The sequence below is a fragment of the Triplophysa dalaica genome, chromosome 9 (genome assembly GCF_015846415.1).
Source record: "Triplophysa dalaica isolate WHDGS20190420 chromosome 9, ASM1584641v1, whole genome shotgun sequence".
NCBI classification, from domain to species: Eukaryota; Metazoa; Chordata; class Actinopteri; order Cypriniformes; family Nemacheilidae; genus Triplophysa; species Triplophysa dalaica.
In genome coordinates this window covers 15,507,681-15,525,340 of record NC_079550.1, presented here as the reverse complement: position 1 = coordinate 15,525,340, position 17,660 = coordinate 15,507,681, and the positions used below count along the sequence as shown (strand labels likewise).

Sequence of the window (17,660 nt, the reverse complement as noted above, 5' to 3'; positions counted from 1 at the left end):
GCTTTTAAGTGCATAAAAGATGAAAATCATCCACATCAGTGCAATGCTTCCCCATCTGTGGGCCGTAGTGGTATTGCAGGGGACCGTTGTCAAATAAAAATAATAAAGTATTCCGTAAAGAATAGTTTTATTCACTAAATTGACTGCAAAAAGACTCGTGAACTGACCGTCATTTTGTATCATTTATGCAGGTTTATTAATTTTAAATACAATTTATTACTGTTTTTTATATATCAGTTTATTTATCAATATTACAGAAGGCGATTATCAAATTTTAAACGGTTTCCTAAAGTGTGTAAATGTGATACTATACTACTACAGCAGTATACTAAATTATTAACTATAGTAACGTATACCTTTTACCACCAAAAGTGTGATTTACATATGAACAAAATGTGCACCCTTTGCGAAGAGCCCACTTTCTTTTTATGTACATTCATATCATATTTAAAATAAAAAAGTACGCTTCGAGATCCGACAGGCGGATGACATCCAAGTACCGCGAGAGCGATTAGAAAAACCATCAAGTCGAACAAGGCTGTGGATTTATAAGATGTTCCCGCCCACCAAGTGAGATAAACAGGATGGAGCTCCTGACAGGGAAGTGAGCCGCTCACGCAGAACTTGTCACGTCAACTGCTTCCTTATAGCAATGGCGTCCGTCACTAGCGAGTTGACGGTATCGTCAAGAATAAAAGGAGTATTTCTTGTCGCCATTCTTCATTTCGTCTTTATTCAACCGCTGACTGCTATGTCTGAGCAGGGAAAATGGATCCTGAACGTGGACAGTGTAAGCGCATCAGCTGTTAAGCGAAGACTTGACGCTTGTGCACATTGTAACGTTAGCAAATGACAGTTAATTGTGTTTAGAGATGTAATATTTTCTAATAATAAGCATTTATGTACACGGCGACGTGCTAGTATTACACGGGGTAAACAGAATAGTGTGTTTTCTTGGCCATGCTCTAGTATAGATGACTGCCAAGTGACCTTTACAAGGAGTAATTAATGATCATTGCAGTAGCACTGTTGTAACCTCATCAAGTACAATACGTCGATGATCTTCACATTGTATGATTGGAATTACCAATGGATTTTATGTTTAATATGTCTACACAAAAGTGCCTCTTTTAGTTGACAAAAGTAATACATGTAATTTTGTCTTTTCAGGGTCTTTTAAAGAAGCAAAACTACTTCTTTTTTCAGAAGACAATGTACAATGGCACTATCATTGAACTGAACTGTGAGTATACATTATTCGGTTTCATTGGCCGTTTTAATGAAATCAACTAATGCATAGGTGGGTATGTTTCAGGGATTATGGAATCATGCAGCACACCTGTAAAGCTGAGCATAGCGTGGTATTTGCGAAGTTCCCCTTGCCACGATGAAGTGTTTGGACTTGATGTAAGTCCGGTGTTTATCTGACAATTTCAATGTTGGGATGTTCAGCTGTAATGATTATTTGCAGCATATTAATGTGCATTATTCTCTGATCCTCTGAACAGCTTGAAATGGCAAAACAGTATTTTAACAATAAACAAGTGATGCGAGAAGGAGGCAATGGCTACTACACTTCCCACACAAATCCTTCCATAGAGTGCAAACAACACCTGTCTAGAAATGTGGTATGTGGAATCCTCTTTTTATTTTTATTCTTTTACAAGTGTTTTATATGTCGTATATTATTATACTCATTTAAATTAGATTATGTGATGCTTCAACACTGTTGCTAAAATTTGACTGGCAGGTAGCATTTATTTGGTTCTTATTTGTTAAGTCATTGTTAGATTTTCATCACAATACTTGAAAGATACTCTGCTGTTCAATATTTGTTCTTTTTTGTTTTAATTTCACAGCTTGGAGGAAACGAACTTGGTAAGCCAGAAAAGCTGGCTCCACTAGAGTCCCAGGTGAGAAACTATAGTTTAACTGATGTATCTGAACCGGGTTTAAGTGTTATGTGCCCTACATTCAGATCGGATCTATATATTATTCTTCATCATCTATGGATCACTTTTTAGTGGCCTCGTGTACTGATGTTGTTGTTCTGTACGTGACACTTCTTTAACTAAAACAAATTCCTTGTATGTGCAGACATACTTTTCAATAAAGCTCTTTCTGATTCAAGTTCAGATGTCATTGTTAAAGGGGTCACATGGCACGAAAACGTGTTTTTCTGTGTCTTTGGTGTGTTATAAGTTGCCCATGCATGTATTAGACATGTAAAATTGCAAAAATGAAAGTGTCCCAAAAAAAGATGCATTCTTTCGGAAAGCGAATGCTCACCCAGACTTGCCTGAAACACCTCTTGTTACCACAACCCCACAACTTCATGTCAGTTTGTGGTATGAGTTGACAAAGGCCACCCAAATGTATATGTAAGTAATGTGGGTGTACTTGTCAGTACAATTGCTTTGGAACCTGATGTTCCAAATATGGTACGAAGCGTTTCATTTCCTACACACGCATGCGGTATTTGAACGTTCACTACGAACTGGTTAACTGGCCAATCATAGCACACCTCGATTTTCAGAGCGATGAGTTTTGTTACAAGTCAGAGAGGTGTGTCAAAGAGGAGATACAAACATGCACGGTATGTGGAAAATGTAACAATCAATAATATTTGTTTTAGGCATGTCATATGACTCCTTTAATATGACTTTCGGGTTTAACTAGTAGATAAGTGGTCCTTAGTCTATGTGTCAGTTGCTTCGAAACAACAGAAGGAAAATGTAACATTGATAAATGATGAGGAAACTTCTCAAAGCATGAAAGGAATGAATGAAATTCAAGTAGATTCAGTCTGAATTGTAACCTTTAAATGATTTGTTTTAGTTGTTTAGCTTTAAACTCTCAACACAAGAAGAGTTTGGAAACAATTTCTGATTTCTCTTTTTGTATTTAGTTTCAGCCAACCCCGGATGCACAAGGCAAAGAAAAGAGAGCAGCGGATAAGAAAGAAGAAGGAAAAATAGATGTTAGTTTAAAAATGGTTAACATGATTTTACATGTAAAGTTGGTCTGTACCAGAGCTGTTGAAATACACAGTTACGACACTGGCACTGACCTCCATAGTAAGAATGGAATGTGGAAGAAACTCACGTTATGGAGTAACCAATAGTTCCAACACAGCACTGAAGCCCATTCATTTCAATGTCTCCCAAACGCATTTGCCGTACAGTTGGTGAAATAAGTGGATGTTTTAACGAGTTGGCGAACATACTTTATGTTCATAGATCTTCTATTCATAGATCTTACATCCATATTACTCCCCAGAAAAAAATTGGTAATCAGTGTACACAATGTGCTAATATATTATCAAAATTTATGCAAATATAGTTGCTGTTGCCTGTCCCACTAGCATCCATTAAAATAGGTTGACAGCACAGATTAGATCTATTGAGCACGTCGTTTCTCTGTATTTCAATGGTTCTTGTCTGGACTGTATGATTATACATACCATGCAATAGTGGAATTTTGTCATCTGGTTTATTACATGAATCACTGTTTCCAATGTTACCAGGACAAAGCAGCTGTAACCGAAGTACAGAGCGTTGCAAAAACCAATCCATCTTCATCATTAGATTCGGTAAGTATTAAAGCATAAAAAGTCATTCTCAAACTTTTTAACAAATACGACCCTAAACACTGCTTTTTTTGTCATCGCAAAAGCTCACAGGAAGCACAGTGGCACGGACCTGGGAGGACAGTCCCTATATGTTCATTATAAAAATTGACGAAATACCACCTGTCACAGAAAATCAATGGAGCATACAGCGTAAGATTGTGATTGTGATATTAAGTTGTAATTCCCTTCAAATGTAATATTAAAAAGGGTGTTTTAAATTTCTGAAATTGCAGTGGAGGTCAGGATGAAAGGCCCCTATGATTACATCTCAGCATCTGAATGGCCATTGATGATTGTAAGTCCACTTTGTTTTTCTATTGATTGTTTTTGCATCACTGTGCCTTCGTTCTTTGTAAATTAGCCGTTGTGTCCTAACCAGCCATGACCCCTGTGAGTAATAAGATGTTTGTTTTGCTCATTCACTTGGTTTCTATTTCGCTGCATCGTGTTGGGTAGCCCAACCGCATAGAGTAAATGGTAGCCGGGTCAACAAACTTGCTTCTAATAACTGAAAATTACAGATCAAATATTTTCTGATTGACTGTCATTGTGTCAAGCCACGAGGCAATTCAGTGTAGAAAGACAAACCTGTCATGTTGTGGCTGGTTAAGATATTGTAGAAGTTTAAAAGGATAGTTCACCTAAAATTTTTAATTCTGTCATCATTAACATATTCAAACCTGTATGACTTTCTTTCTGCGGCAGAACACAAAAGAAGATATTTTTAAGAAAGTTGGTGACAAACAGTGCTGGCACCCATTGACTTCTGTTTTTTGGACACAAAACCAGTGCAAGTGAATTGGTGCCAGTTAACAACATTCTTCAAAATATCTTCTTTTGTGTTCTGCAGAAGGAAATCATACAGGTTTAAAATGACAAGAGGGTAAAGAATTATGACCAAATTTTCTTTTTTGGGTGAACGATTACTTTAAGTTACAGCAAGAAGCAATTCAATGGCTCTTGTCCTCAGTTTTACATGGTGATGTGCATCATCTATGTGCTTATGGGCGTGATGTGGTTGGCTCTCTCGGCTTGTTACTGGAGAGACCTGCTGCGGATTCAGTTCTGGATTGGAGGAGTTATCTTCCTGGGCATGCTGGAAAAGGCTGTCTTCTATGCAGAGTTCCAGAGTATCCGATATGATGGGCTCTCAGGTGACACAATAAGCCTTTCATTGATATATGTCACCTGTTTTGTTTGTTTGTTATAACTGGTTTATCAGCCAGTTATTAATTTCTGTTTCCTGGTAAATAACAAAGAACTAAAGCAAACAGTCAGGTTAACACAGAACAGAGGCCATACTTTGGCCCCTTAACAGCATATGATCCTGACTGCTTATTAAACAAAGATGTAAAATAATGATTTGAGTATAAAGTATTACACTATTTGAGAATATATGAGGGAGATAAAAAAGGCTTGTCTGTGACAAAGTCTTTTATACTGTCAGTTGCCTGGAGCACAAACATATGTCACTGTAGAATGCTGTGATTGTGATCAAAATGGTTTAAGAAGGTCCAATCATTTTAATATCCTTGTTTTGTTTGTTCTTCTTCAATTGTGCTTTTAATTATCATCCTTATGTTGTCATACTGTGTGTGTACAGTTCACGGAGCTGTGGTTTTTGCAGAGGTGCTTTCAGCTGTAAAAAGAACTCTGGCACGAGTACTTGTCATCATCGCTAGTCTTGGATACGGAATAGTCAAGTAAGTTGTTAAGTCATTTCTGAAGGTAGTTGCTTTATACTTTACCAGATTTGAATGAATAAATATGAAAACATTTTGGCAAAATAGACGTAAGATTAAGCTATTATGATGCTTTAATTCAATAAAATCAATATCAATTGATATAGTTAAAAGCTGCATTTAAAGGAACGTTTAACCTAAAACTCAATGCAAACTATTACCGTTTACCTTAAAAGGCTGTTAAATAAGTAAATATAAGGGTAACACCTCTAAATGTTGTGCAATGATCTGAATTTAGAGAATGTTTTGTAACATTCAGGATTTATTTCTGTTGGCAATAACTGCGTCCCTTTACACTCCAGACCAAGACTAGGAGCATTGCTGCACAGGGTGGTGGGAGTAGGACTGCTCTATCTTATCTTTTCCATTATAGAGGGTGTCCTTCGAGTAAACACGGTAAGAAGTGCAACCCGAATGGAGACTATTAAAAAAAACTGTGATAGAATTTCAATGTAATGTGTTTTTTGCTGCACCAATGCCACGTGAAACCTAACATTTCTCTCTCGCAGGAGCATGACGGTTCAAGCAGACTGCTTTGTGACATTGTTATGGCCCTCATTGATTCTTGTATAGTTTGGTGGATATCCTTTCACAATTCAATCAACCATTGAGGCCATGTGATTGTGCTGTTCACTGTTGTCGCACTGCCATGCAGATGGAAATTAATGTAGAATGAGTTGAATATATAAGCGATCTTCGAGGGAATGTGGTGTGGATTCAGTCTAGAATTACTCCTTTCAGTTTCTCTTGCCCTTGTCTTCCAGCTTACTGTGCATGTAGCTTCCTCAGGAATAGTCGAAAAAAACTTCTAATGGTGGTGGTGTGTGTGTGATAGTCCTCCTTTTCTCTTTCCTATTTCTCCCCCCTATGTTGTTCTGCCAGGCCGAAGATGATCTGGTGTTGCTGGCTGCAATCCCTTTGGCTGTTCTCGACTCTACCCTCTGCTGGTGGATATCCTCATTTTTTTCTTTCTCTCTTCGTTTGTGTAGCAGTGATCCTGAATGTCTAGGAAATAAAAAAGCTTTTGTGTCTTTTTTCTGCTTGCTACTCCCTGGATTTTCTTTATTTTTGATCAATGACATTAGGGATAAAGTCATTTAAATAAGTCTCAGTCCGTCGCTGTATTTAGCGGGGTCAGTAAAACCTCATCCAGAGATCTTTTTCACATTTTGTCTTTCTTATATATCCAGCCATATTCGTGTGTCTTTGAACTAGTGTTTTGAAGTGTGTCTGCCATAGCTTGTGTATGAATGTTAAAAAGATGCTAAGCTCACGTCCACGGATGTTGTCCTTGACACCCAGTCACATCTTCATAAGCTTGGCCCAGACGATGAAGCTTCTTCGGCTGAGAAGAAACTTGGTCAAGCTTTCTCTTTATCGACACTTCACCAACACGCTCATATTCGCTGTCATTGGTGAGCAAATACTTCATGCACCTCCAGTTTTTGTATAAAAAGAATCTGGATAAGTTTCCACTGAAATCCTCAAACTAGTTCTGTTTCTATCTTTTGTCTGAAGTTTATATCCAAACTGTTGAACACACCAGTGTCCATATACTGTAGTGTGATTTCTCTTTGTATTGGTTTAAAACGAATGTGACATTTAATTTAAACCATTAAGCTACAGTTTTAAATTCTCCTATTGACTTTCATTTGACACTTGCAGCCTGTAAGGATATTTGCATCCTAAATTGCGGTTGGTCTATATAAAACATTTGGGTTAAATTATTTATTAATGGAAAGTGCACCACAAATGAAGTTGTTCAACCTCTCTTCCTCTTTATATCTATATTCGGTTTTTCAAACTATACATTTTCCCAGAACTTTAGCTCTGTTTTGTGTTTTATTTTTACCAAGTGCACATCAAGTTAAATCTAGTTCAAATTTGCTTGATTTCCCCGCATTGCCTTTAACATAGAATCCTGTTTTTTTTTCAGCTTCTGTTATTTTCATTATTTGGACCACAAAGACCTTTAAGATGGCCAAGTGCCAATCTGTAAGTATACCTTATTGATATATCATAAATCTGTGTTCCACACAACCATTGTACCTTTAATTTAAATTCATATTAATTTTATCCCCCACTTCTACTTTTAAAGGACTGGAGAGAGCTGTGGATAGATGATGCCTTCTGGCGTTTTCTCTTCTCCAGTATCCTGCTCGTCATCATGTTCTTGTGGAGACCATCAGCCAATAACCAGAGGTAAATTCTCTTCTCCTTACATTTGTTAAATTCTGTTAATTCTGTTGCATTAGCTATATAGCACTGATTTTTTATCGCGGTCCATGTGAATTCTTCAGATACGCGTTCAGCCCACTGGTGGATGAGTTAAGTGATGAAGAGGAGGGTGAACAACTTATGAATGAAGCCTTCGGTGAGAGTCTTAATAGACAAATTAGCAGATTAAAGTAGAGTGAAGTAGCACTCTATGTTTATAGAGCAAGATTTAACTCTGCACACAAGAGACTATAATTTATAGTTTTATACGCAGTGCTGATTCACTAAAAGGACAGTTCTCAAAGTACCGGATTAAGCATTAAGCAGCACACCTGAATGCTCCTTATCAAGTTTGCAGATCTGTTTTATTTGTGTTCGGCTGTTTGGCCGGTTCTAACCAGTTTTCCCTGAATCTACAGAGGGTGTGAAAATGAGAGGAACGAAACCGGAGACCAACGGAAATGTGAAGCCCAATAAAGTGGTAATTCACTCCAGTATTTTACTATAAAAACATCAGGATTCCTCGCCTGCTTCAGCAATGGTTTTACGTGACTCTTTATCGCAGAAACGACCCATTTTGTACTACAAAGATAAGTTGTTGTGATCTGTTGTGTATTCTGAGATTTACTGAAAATGCGGGGGGGTCACAGAAGCCTTCAGTTCATATTTGCTTTGTGGTTCATTTAGGATGAAGATCTCAAATGGGTTGAGGAGAACATTCCCTCTTCAATGGCTGATGTGTAAGGATCATTTTAAAATAGCATACAATCACACTTTGGTAATGTTAAAATAGGAAATCTGTTGGATATTCATCATCATTTGTCTATTAAAGCAAATTTTTATTCTTTTTTGTAGTGCGCTGCCACCTCTGCTTGACTCAGACGAGGTGAGTGTGTAATGCTTTGAACACTAGTGGGCGCTCTGTGAGCTTCATAAGTGGAACAGAGAGTGAGCAGACTGTCATGTCACAGTGTTTACCCTTGCTCTCGCTTACCATGGGTTGTTTTCTTTCTGTGTGGAACAAAAGGAGTTCTGGGGCTTCAGCGGTTTTGTCTCGCTAATAAGAGCTCACTTAAGTTCGAGTTGGCAATGTTCATCTCACACGCAGCCAATATGGACAAACCTCTTTAAAGAGAAGACAAATGAGAGTTTACACACTATAATACAGTGTTTCTGTAACCGTGTTGAAATTTGAAAATCAAATAAGCATTTTTTACAATTACATCAGTTTTTTTGGTTAAAATGTGCATTGTTACAATTTTGGTTTTAATGCAATATTTTTTTTTTCCTCAGGAGATCATGACTACAAAATTTGAGATGTCCAAAATGGAGTAGGTCTGACAAGATGTATGTATTGTACATAATGTTTATGTCAATGCACAACTGCTTTATCCCAAATGAATGAGGTTTTTATAAGCAGTGCCTGTAAATATGTGGGACGATGAGGGTAATGCACTAAAGGACTTGTTTTATTTTTAATTGCCTGTTTGTATTTATATTTTCAGAAGATACGGTGTAAAAGTTTCTTAAACATTACTGTAAATTGCCTTTGTTGTATACATATCTAAAGTACAAAATGTGATTAAAAACATTGGTTTGTGCATTGTGCTCTTTCAGTAAGAGGCTTTTGCACGGCAATCCTCTTATTAATCACATAAAGATGGGAAAACAAGTAAGATAAAGACTCTTTTGCTGTTTCTCTTTAATTCGTCAGTATGCTTTCACAGATTAAGAGTGCATCGCTGACCTACTGGTATTTTCAGTAAAAGTTGCCGTTAAGTGTCATCTCGCTGGCTTGTGGATCATTAAACAGATTGCCTTTCAAGGCTTTTTTTGTAAGGTTGTCTTATAAACACACCTGTTTTTATGTGCCGTTACATGACTACGGACAGTTAGCAGTGTTTTGACTGTCAACGCTGACAAAGGGCAGAGGTGGTTGTTTTTGACAGCTGATTCAAGTTTACAGTTCTGTCATCAACATTTAGATGACGTTATAGCTAACATATTAATAATTATATAATTTGAATATCGGCATATTCTCACAATTGTAAAGTTTATTTGAACAAATTAGCAATAAAAGTGTATTCACAAGATAGCATAAGGTCTGAAAAAATATTTTTCATTGTTAGTTGTGAATACCAATTGCATTAAATAGTTACCAAGTTTAACCTTAAATGAGAGTTGATAATGTTTTCCCTTTCAAAAGTTCAACAGCTGACCAGGGGTTGTTTTACACGTGACCCTGGACCACAAAACCAATCAAGTCGCACAGCTATATTTGTAACAATAGCCAACCATACATGGTATGGGTCAAAAATATTTATTTTTCTTTTATGCTAAAAACTATTTGGATATTATGTAAAAATCATGTTCCATGAAGATATTTTGTAAATTTTCTATCCTAAAATAAATCATAACTTCTATTTTTGTGAGTGGATCCAGCTAAATCTAAAACACAGTGACTGGAAACTCGCCTACAAACATCACTCGCTGCTGCCCGCTTTTTGGGAGTTACCCACTCAAGTTTGGTATCTAAGTAAAGCTTAGAATTTTCACTTTCCGGTTCATCTCTCCACAAAGGCATTACAGCAGTAAGCCAATAGAGAGCATCAAGACAAACCTGTTTCTGCTTCGGAACGACCTACTACAGCCCCTCTAATAGACAACTTTAAATGACAATTTTCTTAATATTTTTATCAGATTCTAGAACTGGATAACAAACCATATATCAATGGAAATCACTTGAACGCTGGATAACGGTTTCAATGATGCATATATCTAAATTATAGTCTGTTGATAAAACTTTTTTAGAGCTATTAGCAAACAAAGTTGCCTTTGACTCTTTAAAATAAAAAATTTGACTTATTACATTGACAGTATACACTGAAGCCTGTAACATCCATCTGGTCATCTGCCTGTTGATACGTATTGATTTAATGTCAAAGCAACCTTAATTTATTTTATACAGATTGTCATTCACCTACTTGCCAATACAGACTCGATATCTCTGAGCTATACTGTCTCTGTTAAGTCTGGTTATTAACTTGTTATACTTCCTCATAGTTTTCCATTAACCCTCACTCTGTATCGAGCTGTTGAAAATGCTGTTCCGAAACCTGTTGCTAGGCGTCTGCTGTTAACGTGCTTATAACACCATACTGGAGAATTAGTGTAAACAGTCAACAGCGTTGGGTGGGTCAACAACGATGTAGTCACGATCACCTGAGCTCAACATTAGAATTGGAGATGAAGTGGGATTTTAAATAGCAGTTAAAGCACAACATTGTGATTAATGAACCATTTACCATTATGTAATGTTTAGATTAAGGTTTTTACATTTATGTATGCTTCCATTTCCGAGATTATTTTGCAGAATGTGTTGTACAAATACCCAAAAGGCCAAATCAAATTAATCTGTTATTACTTGAAAATATTATTTTCTACAACGAGCCGACAAACGCATAATTCATTAAGACAACACAGAGAATTGTTTAATGTTTATTCATGTACACAAGATAACTGTCTAAAAACAAAAACACATAGATTAGCGCACATTCCATATTGAATTCACAATTGAACAGGGGCAATCTGACGGGCTGTTATTTCAAATGTGTCACATTGACATATCTAGTAAAAGGAAAGCTACAAACAGAATGGCAATTAATATAAAACTAACAGTCTTCGTGATCATGGTACTTTGTGATCACCGAGATTAACATTTCAAAGGAATGTCATTTATGACGATATAAAATCTCACTAGTAGACAGGCAAAACATTTACAATGATGGAATGGTAGCAAAGACTGCACTGATTGATGAATCTGAATTATTGCTTTCAAGATTTTTTTTAACTATGTGGATTGCATCTCTCACCATGGTGAATCATGTGATTACTCCATATTTTGGGGGGAAGGGGGGCAAAGCTCCTCGCTGAACGAATCCATGCAGATCTAATCCTCTTTGTGTGGCGTCACACGTTTCCCGCCTTTTTTTCTGGTAAACGATAACAGAAAAGATTAAATATATTACTGTGTAGTTCTACATTTTACATGTTTAATAAGTAATTACTGACACATTTTGTTACTGAGGAGCTGCTCAGTTGGGCTATTGTTCACCAAAACACTGACCAGAAAACAGTACACAATTGAAAGTAACAGCATTTGTTTTAGAATTAGCTTAAAGTAATTTCTTCTGCCTCAACAATATACATTAATATAGAGACGTACTATAATTTTACTATGCTATAGTATCACTGAATGAGTTGTTTCACAAAATGTTGCACCTTTGTACTCACTAGCCCTAAAACTTCACACCAGTTTTGATTTTTTTTAAAGGGGTGATAAAGCAATGGCTTTTTATGTCTACAACTTCAGAACGTTTCTGCAAATGAAGGCGCTCAGAATCACCAACGATCAATACAGATATCCCTGATTCAAAGTAACTTCTCTGTAACTGACATCAACATCTGTATAACTGCTATTGTTTTCAGGTTGAAAACATTCTAGACTACTGTCCAGGAGGTCCTTCTCCTTGGCTAACTGTTCAGTGGCAGAGGACACAACTGTACGAACGATGGAAGCTGCAACCTCATAGCACATCCTCTTCAAAGCCTCCTCTTGGTCACCTGAATTGGTCGTTGCTGACCCAGAAATGGACCATTCATCCCCCCCAGTCTCTAACTCAACACTAGTACCTAGTCCTACTATAGACTCTGGTTTGTCAATTCCATTTTGCTGAAGATCTCTTGAGTCATTTGGTGCTTCAAACTCACCGCTTTGGGCAACCGCATTGACAGTATCACACTTCCCATCTTGATTGAGAACCTTTCCATCCTTTGGACAAGATTTGCCACTAGAGTCTATGGTCTCCTGGTTGGTCTCCTCGTCCTTCACATCGTTCTGGGTAGTCGCTTCATGATTGTGTGCTGTGGTGTCCTCTAAAGTAGCATCCGCGCATCCATTTTCTCCGTTGGCTTTGGGCTCCGTCTGGCATCCACCCTCTGTTGCTGGATCCACTGCGTGAGACTTGTCTGATGGCTGACCAGATGGTTCACCTGTGTGGGACCTCTCCTCTCCATCAGAACTTTTGTGCTCGTTTGCCACCTGAGCTTCGTTATTGCTCTCACTTGGAGCTACAGTCTGTTCCTCTGATCCACTCTGTGGGACATTAGTTGCCCCTGTTGCATCATCAAGGCCATCCAGGTCTTTAGCTTCACTCTCGGCGGTACCGTCACCATCTTTCTTTGCTGTGGGACCCTCCCCCATGTCCACGCTGGTACTCTTCCCCTTTCGCATTATGAAGTTCTTTAGTGACACAGCCCGGTTGAAGTGTGTCCTTTTTGCCTTGGCTGTCTTGCCTGAGTCTTTACCTGCCTGTGGTTCCTCAGTCTGCTCCTGCTCGCCCGCTGGTTCCTCCTCTGCTCCGCCAGCATCGGATGCCCTTTTTGATTTGGGAATAACTCGCTTTTTGAAAGAGGTCCAGATCTCATTTGCATGCTGGTCCACTGATTTTGCATGCTGTGTGGTAGCAGTTGCTCCTTTATCCTCTTCACCTTCAGCTTCAGTCTTCTCCTGGGTTTCTACATCGCCGGTCACCTTTACATCTTCCGCAGCCTGTTCTTCCTCCGGAGCATTTTCGTTTTTTTCCTCGGAAGTCTCTTTATCCTTAGGTTTGTGGATCCCAACAACTGATGGATCTCTTTTCATACCTTGAAATGTCCAGGATCTCTTCAGCTTCCACCGTTTTTGCCCAGTCTGTTCTGACTTTGTGGTGGAGTCCAGTGTCGCGCTGTCACCTGCTCCCTCCACACTGGCTCCCTCTGCCTCCTCAACATCCTTGGAATCATCTGTGCTTTTCTTGTGACTTTTTTGGGACATGAGTTTCTTGAAAGAGTGCCAGCGTTTCATGTGTTTGGCTGCTTGAGAGTTAGCCTTGTCTGGCTCATCTGCAGCCTGAGGGTCTTCTGTTTGGTCTGCCACAACTGTGCTGGCATCAGCATCCTGGAGCCTGTCTAATGATCTTGACCGAACGGGGGCAGTTTGTTGTAGGTCTGCTCCTGTTCCATCTTTTTTCTCTGTGCTCTTGTGGGAGAAAATTTTAGCAACAGGGTTGCGGATGAAGTCCCTAACACTTGACTTTTCTCCTTGCTTTGGCTTGTCACTAGCTGCCTTTTGCTCTTGGGAAGCCTCTTCACTTTCTGGTGCTTTTTCCATATCCTGGCCATCAGCTGCAGCCTCAGCGGGTTCTACTGGCGGACTGGACGCCTGTTCTTTAGGCTCTGCATTATCTCCTTGATTATTCTGATTTGGGGTCTTATCCTGCTCCTCTCCCGCGGTGTCCTCGGATCCTGTATGCTGCTCCTTCTTCTTCTTACCTGTCATTACTTTTCCAAGCCCACTTTTGTTTAAAAAAGAGTCCCATATTTTCTCTGAGGCGGGCTTAGTTTTGCTATCAGCTGGTGCCTCTGTGCTAGGGGTTGGCTCAGTGGTAGACTCTGTTTCCTCAGTTAAAGCTGGGGCTGACTCTTCATTTGTGGCTTCAACCTCAGCTTTGGTCTCCACAGTGTCTGCTTGGACAGGCTCGGCATTGGCCTCAGTTGCTGCCATATCCAAATATAAAAACTCCAACTATCAGGGCTTCCTCACTGAAAAATACTTTTGTTATGTTCTGTGCGGAACTGAGCTCATTGATGATCAGCCAACAGATTGGAGAGTTTTCTTATCCAAATTTATTTCCACAAGAATGGGGTAACTCTGCATCCTACTCCATGTAGAGAAGAGGAAACTCAAAACTAGAAGTAGAGAAGACAAAAATTAGTTTTAAACTGACCACATGATTTCTAGCTAAAATATCAGAAACGTTTTTTTCTAATATTCCTTAACATGTTTTTAAGCATATCAATTGTGTATCTTGCAAATGTTTATATGTTGTGTTCTACATGGGTTAAAAATAAAGCACTTGACAAACTCATGGTGACTCCAGTCACCTTGACAGCACGTCTGTATAGATGATCAATTTTATCTATCACTTGGGTCAGTTGATGAGTTTTCCTTTTACTCCTGTTATCCAACTCAGAAGTAATGCACTTTTATAGACAAGCTCATATTTAGAATAGGTGCACAGCAAATCACATCTTATGATGAAATTCAGCTCATCACGTATGAAAGTGCACATGTTTTCCGGCAAGGATCAATAAAATGGCAAAAATAATTCTTCATCCAATGCTCATGTGATGACCAAATATCTTACAAACCTCCCACCTCTTTACCCTGGGTCATTTTATGATGCTTAAAGCAATTGAATACTTCACTTGAATGACCCACTAGTGAATTTATAATCATTAAACATCATCTGTTCAGTCTGAGATAGAGGTGAACCAAATGTGACAGACACAGCTGGCTTATTCATAAAGCCTCATGACTGTATGCACCGCTAAATGAGTACAGTACCATAAAAACAAAATATTCTTTACCTAATGAAAAGCCTGTTCGAAAAACATGGATTAATTGGATTTCACCGTGACTGAGTCTGTTTACTGATGGGGCACAAGACCCTGCTTGCCCATCTGACTGACACTGGGACAATTGAGCCTTGACGGTTTTGTCCCCTCTTTTCATGGACAAAACATTTGCCTTTTGTTATGTTAACGCGGGAGGGGAGATTTGGAGAAGCTCCTTCGAGAAGCGTTTAAGTATGAGCTCAAACCTTGCTTTGCAGAAGTAGCGCATAATTCTAATGAGAAACGAGGGAAAAGCCAATGCAAATGCTCGAGACAGCAGGTGCCAGTGCTCTTCAAAACCTCATTTGCATTGCTAATGTGTCCCTTATCCTCCATTTTGTAAAAACGTCTACAGTTGACATCAACATCGCTTAAGTTATTTTAATTGACGGCGATAGAAGGGCAATGAGTTCCTCGCCAAAAACGGACCGAAAAAAACACGAGACGTACTTCTTCTGTTGTGTCTGGAAAACACCACGAATAATGCTCAGGCACTTGTTTCGATTCGCACCATCACTTTATAAAACCTCACATTAATGATGATATAAAATCAATTTGTCGAAGAAAGGGGATTTAGTTTAATTGACCGTGCGCAATGTCTAACGCCTTGGAAATGTGTGATGTGGAAATAATGAAATCATCATGCAGCGGGAAAACAACAACCCGAGCGTCGCGCGCGCTCGCGCACCAAGCGTCTATTGTGGTAAAGCCATGCTGGTTACATTCTAGAAATCTCTGCAGCATTTTATTACCAAGTTTAGCAATTCTACAAATGCTTAGATGTTTTTCAAACTTTAGGAAAATGCATTTAATTGAAACACACTGGACTAAGCCCATTCTGGAGCAAATTCACACTCCAGTGCTTCTAATTATAATATGCAAGAGGGCAGTCTGGCGCGTTTGGCGAAGTTGCACGAATGAATGAATGAACTCTTAACAGTTGCATGAGAATTTAGCAATGGTGAAGCAGATGTCCCTGGTCACAAACAAATATACACAAAGCATACAAGCGGGAAACGAATTCATTGAGCCAAAAGCGCAAATTCACAGCCTTGAAATTCAAATACAGGGCGCAGTCGGTGAATGTGCGCCTATTGTCTTTACCAACTAAATCTCTGCGCTTCCTTAGAACATGAGCTGCGCAACACTGACTAAACCCATTATATAGACCAAGGGGGAAACGAACACATTTTGAAAGACAATGAAATCTAAGGTAAAAAATAAGTTCAGCACAACAATTCTCCATTCAGATGCGAACAAAGAGCCAAATATTGTATAGGGAAGAGTCTGCATACCTTGTTATTCGTTTGTAAATCCGTCCTGTGTTTCAGGAAAGGTAATAATCTGATGAAGGCTGAAAAAGACGCTGAAACTAAATCCCCGCTCGCATCTTCCTGCCTCGACCGAGGAGAGCTCAGTTTGAGAGAGTGTATGTGAGTGAAGAGAATTGCGCGCGCGGGGACGTCGAGGGTCGAGCGCTGGTATTAACAGACGCGCAGCTGCGGCTCCATCTATCTCACCCTGTTGCCCTTAGCAACCAGGGAGACCACCCCCACCCTGTTTCTGCCACCACACACACCCGCCCCCAATAGGGTTTCTGTACGGTGTTGAGATGGTTTTACATACTTTTGATTAAAAGACACTTCCCTGATGTCCGTGAACTGTGGCAATGCCATTACATCACGTCTCCTAAACTCAGCTGTGGGGGGGTGGAACTTTTTTGTTTGTTTACCCCATTGTGACGGGCTACGAGATCACTAACCCCCTGTAAGAGAGAGAAGACGTTTTGAACCGCAAATAAAGATGTTTGCAAACCGACCTCATTATGTGAATGGCGAATAAAGTGTGTTTGCGCAATGATGTCACTGCTTTGATGGAGAAAAAAACAATCTATTGATACAAACACCATTATTAACAATCACATTTTTACCATTTACAATTTCTTTTGTGTGTATTGAACGTTAATGAAGGATTTTGTTGCAGTTTATTGGTTCCCATCTACCAGATAACATCCCTCCAATAAAACCAGTCGTATAAAATATAAAACCAATACAGTTCCCATTATAACCAATACATCTATTTGCATTTTTGATGGTCTCTATTGTTGTTGTTTGTTTGTCAGCGCGTTTTCGGAACAGAAATTCCTCCAGAGGCATCGAGCCAAGGAATGAATCGAAGCGACTGAGACAGAGACAGAGCCGAGGTCAAAATGATATTTGCCCGTGTCCCCGATTCAAACATCGGACCAAATTCGCCCTCACGCTGAATAATCTGTGCGCTGCGTAAAAACGCGTCGCTTTATGATGAATATTGTATATGCGATAGAGCATCTGCACGAGAATTCCGCGCTCTTTATTTGAGCTTTAATTTCTTGTGCAGGATGTGTCCTGTCTGTCTTGGAGCATCATCGAGTCAGACATGTAGTCTCACGTTGAGGGATTATCTGTGCCGCCAAAGAATCAAAACAAAATCATCCTCATTCAAGCGAAGGGGCGGAGCAAAGAGGATTGGTCAGATTGAAGAAGCGACCTATAAATAGAAGCATAACAGCCGATGATTTTTGTGTTTTGCTT

The 17,660-nt window shown here is 39.1% G+C and overlaps 2 protein-coding genes across 2 annotated transcripts; one reads left to right on the top strand and one right to left on the bottom strand.

Annotated features, from left to right (window-relative positions):
- The first annotated feature begins 571 nt into the window (after positions 1-571).
- Positions 572-9,429, top strand: zgc:162698 (Transmembrane protein 87A-like). Its single transcript, XM_056757668.1, has 21 exons — positions 572-790; positions 1,171-1,243; positions 1,316-1,407; positions 1,509-1,628; positions 1,860-1,913; positions 2,909-2,980; positions 3,527-3,592; positions 3,676-3,781; positions 3,865-3,926; positions 4,602-4,785; positions 5,235-5,334; positions 5,676-5,769; positions 6,256-6,320; positions 6,676-6,788; positions 7,310-7,368; positions 7,472-7,575; positions 7,674-7,747; positions 8,010-8,071; positions 8,278-8,330; positions 8,446-8,476; positions 8,884-9,429. Exons 1-21 carry the CDS (start codon positions 653-655, stop codon positions 8,923-8,925), a joined length of 1,764 nt encoding a protein of 587 aa, XP_056613646.1. The 5' UTR covers positions 572-652; the 3' UTR covers positions 8,926-9,429.
- Positions 9,430-11,072: 1,643 nt separating this feature from the next.
- Positions 11,073-16,608, bottom strand: si:ch211-137a8.4 (dentin sialophosphoprotein). Its single transcript, XM_056756096.1, has 3 exons — positions 16,383-16,608; positions 12,361-14,379; positions 11,073-11,582 (listed from the first exon to the last, which is right to left on the bottom strand). The coding sequence occupies exons 2-3, from the start codon at positions 14,192-14,194 to the stop codon at positions 11,560-11,562; spliced, it is 1,857 nt and encodes a 618-aa protein (XP_056612074.1). The 5' UTR covers positions 14,195-14,379; positions 16,383-16,608; the 3' UTR covers positions 11,073-11,559.
- Positions 16,609-17,660: the final 1,052 nt, after the last annotated feature.

Excerpts from the sequence above, each read along its gene's own strand:
- zgc:162698 (XM_056757668.1), top strand. The coding sequence starts at position 653 with ATGGCGTCCGTCACTAGCGAGTTGACGGTATCGTCAAGAATAAAAGGA. Across the intron at positions 791-1,170 it reads GGATCCTGAACGTGGACAGT|GGTCTTTTAAAGAAGCAAAA; the intron begins GTAAGCGCATCA and ends TTGTCTTTTCAG. Across the intron at positions 5,770-6,255 it reads GTGTCCTTCGAGTAAACACG|GCCGAAGATGATCTGGTGTT; the intron begins GTAAGAAGTGCA and ends TTGTTCTGCCAG.
- si:ch211-137a8.4 (XM_056756096.1), bottom strand. The coding sequence starts at position 14,194 with ATGGCAGCAACTGAGGCCAATGCCGAGCCTGTCCAAGCAGACACTGTG. Across the intron at positions 11,583-12,360 it reads CAATGCGGTTGCCCAAAGCG|AAAAAAAGGCGGGAAACGTG; the intron begins GTGAGTTTGAAG and ends ATCGTTTACCAG.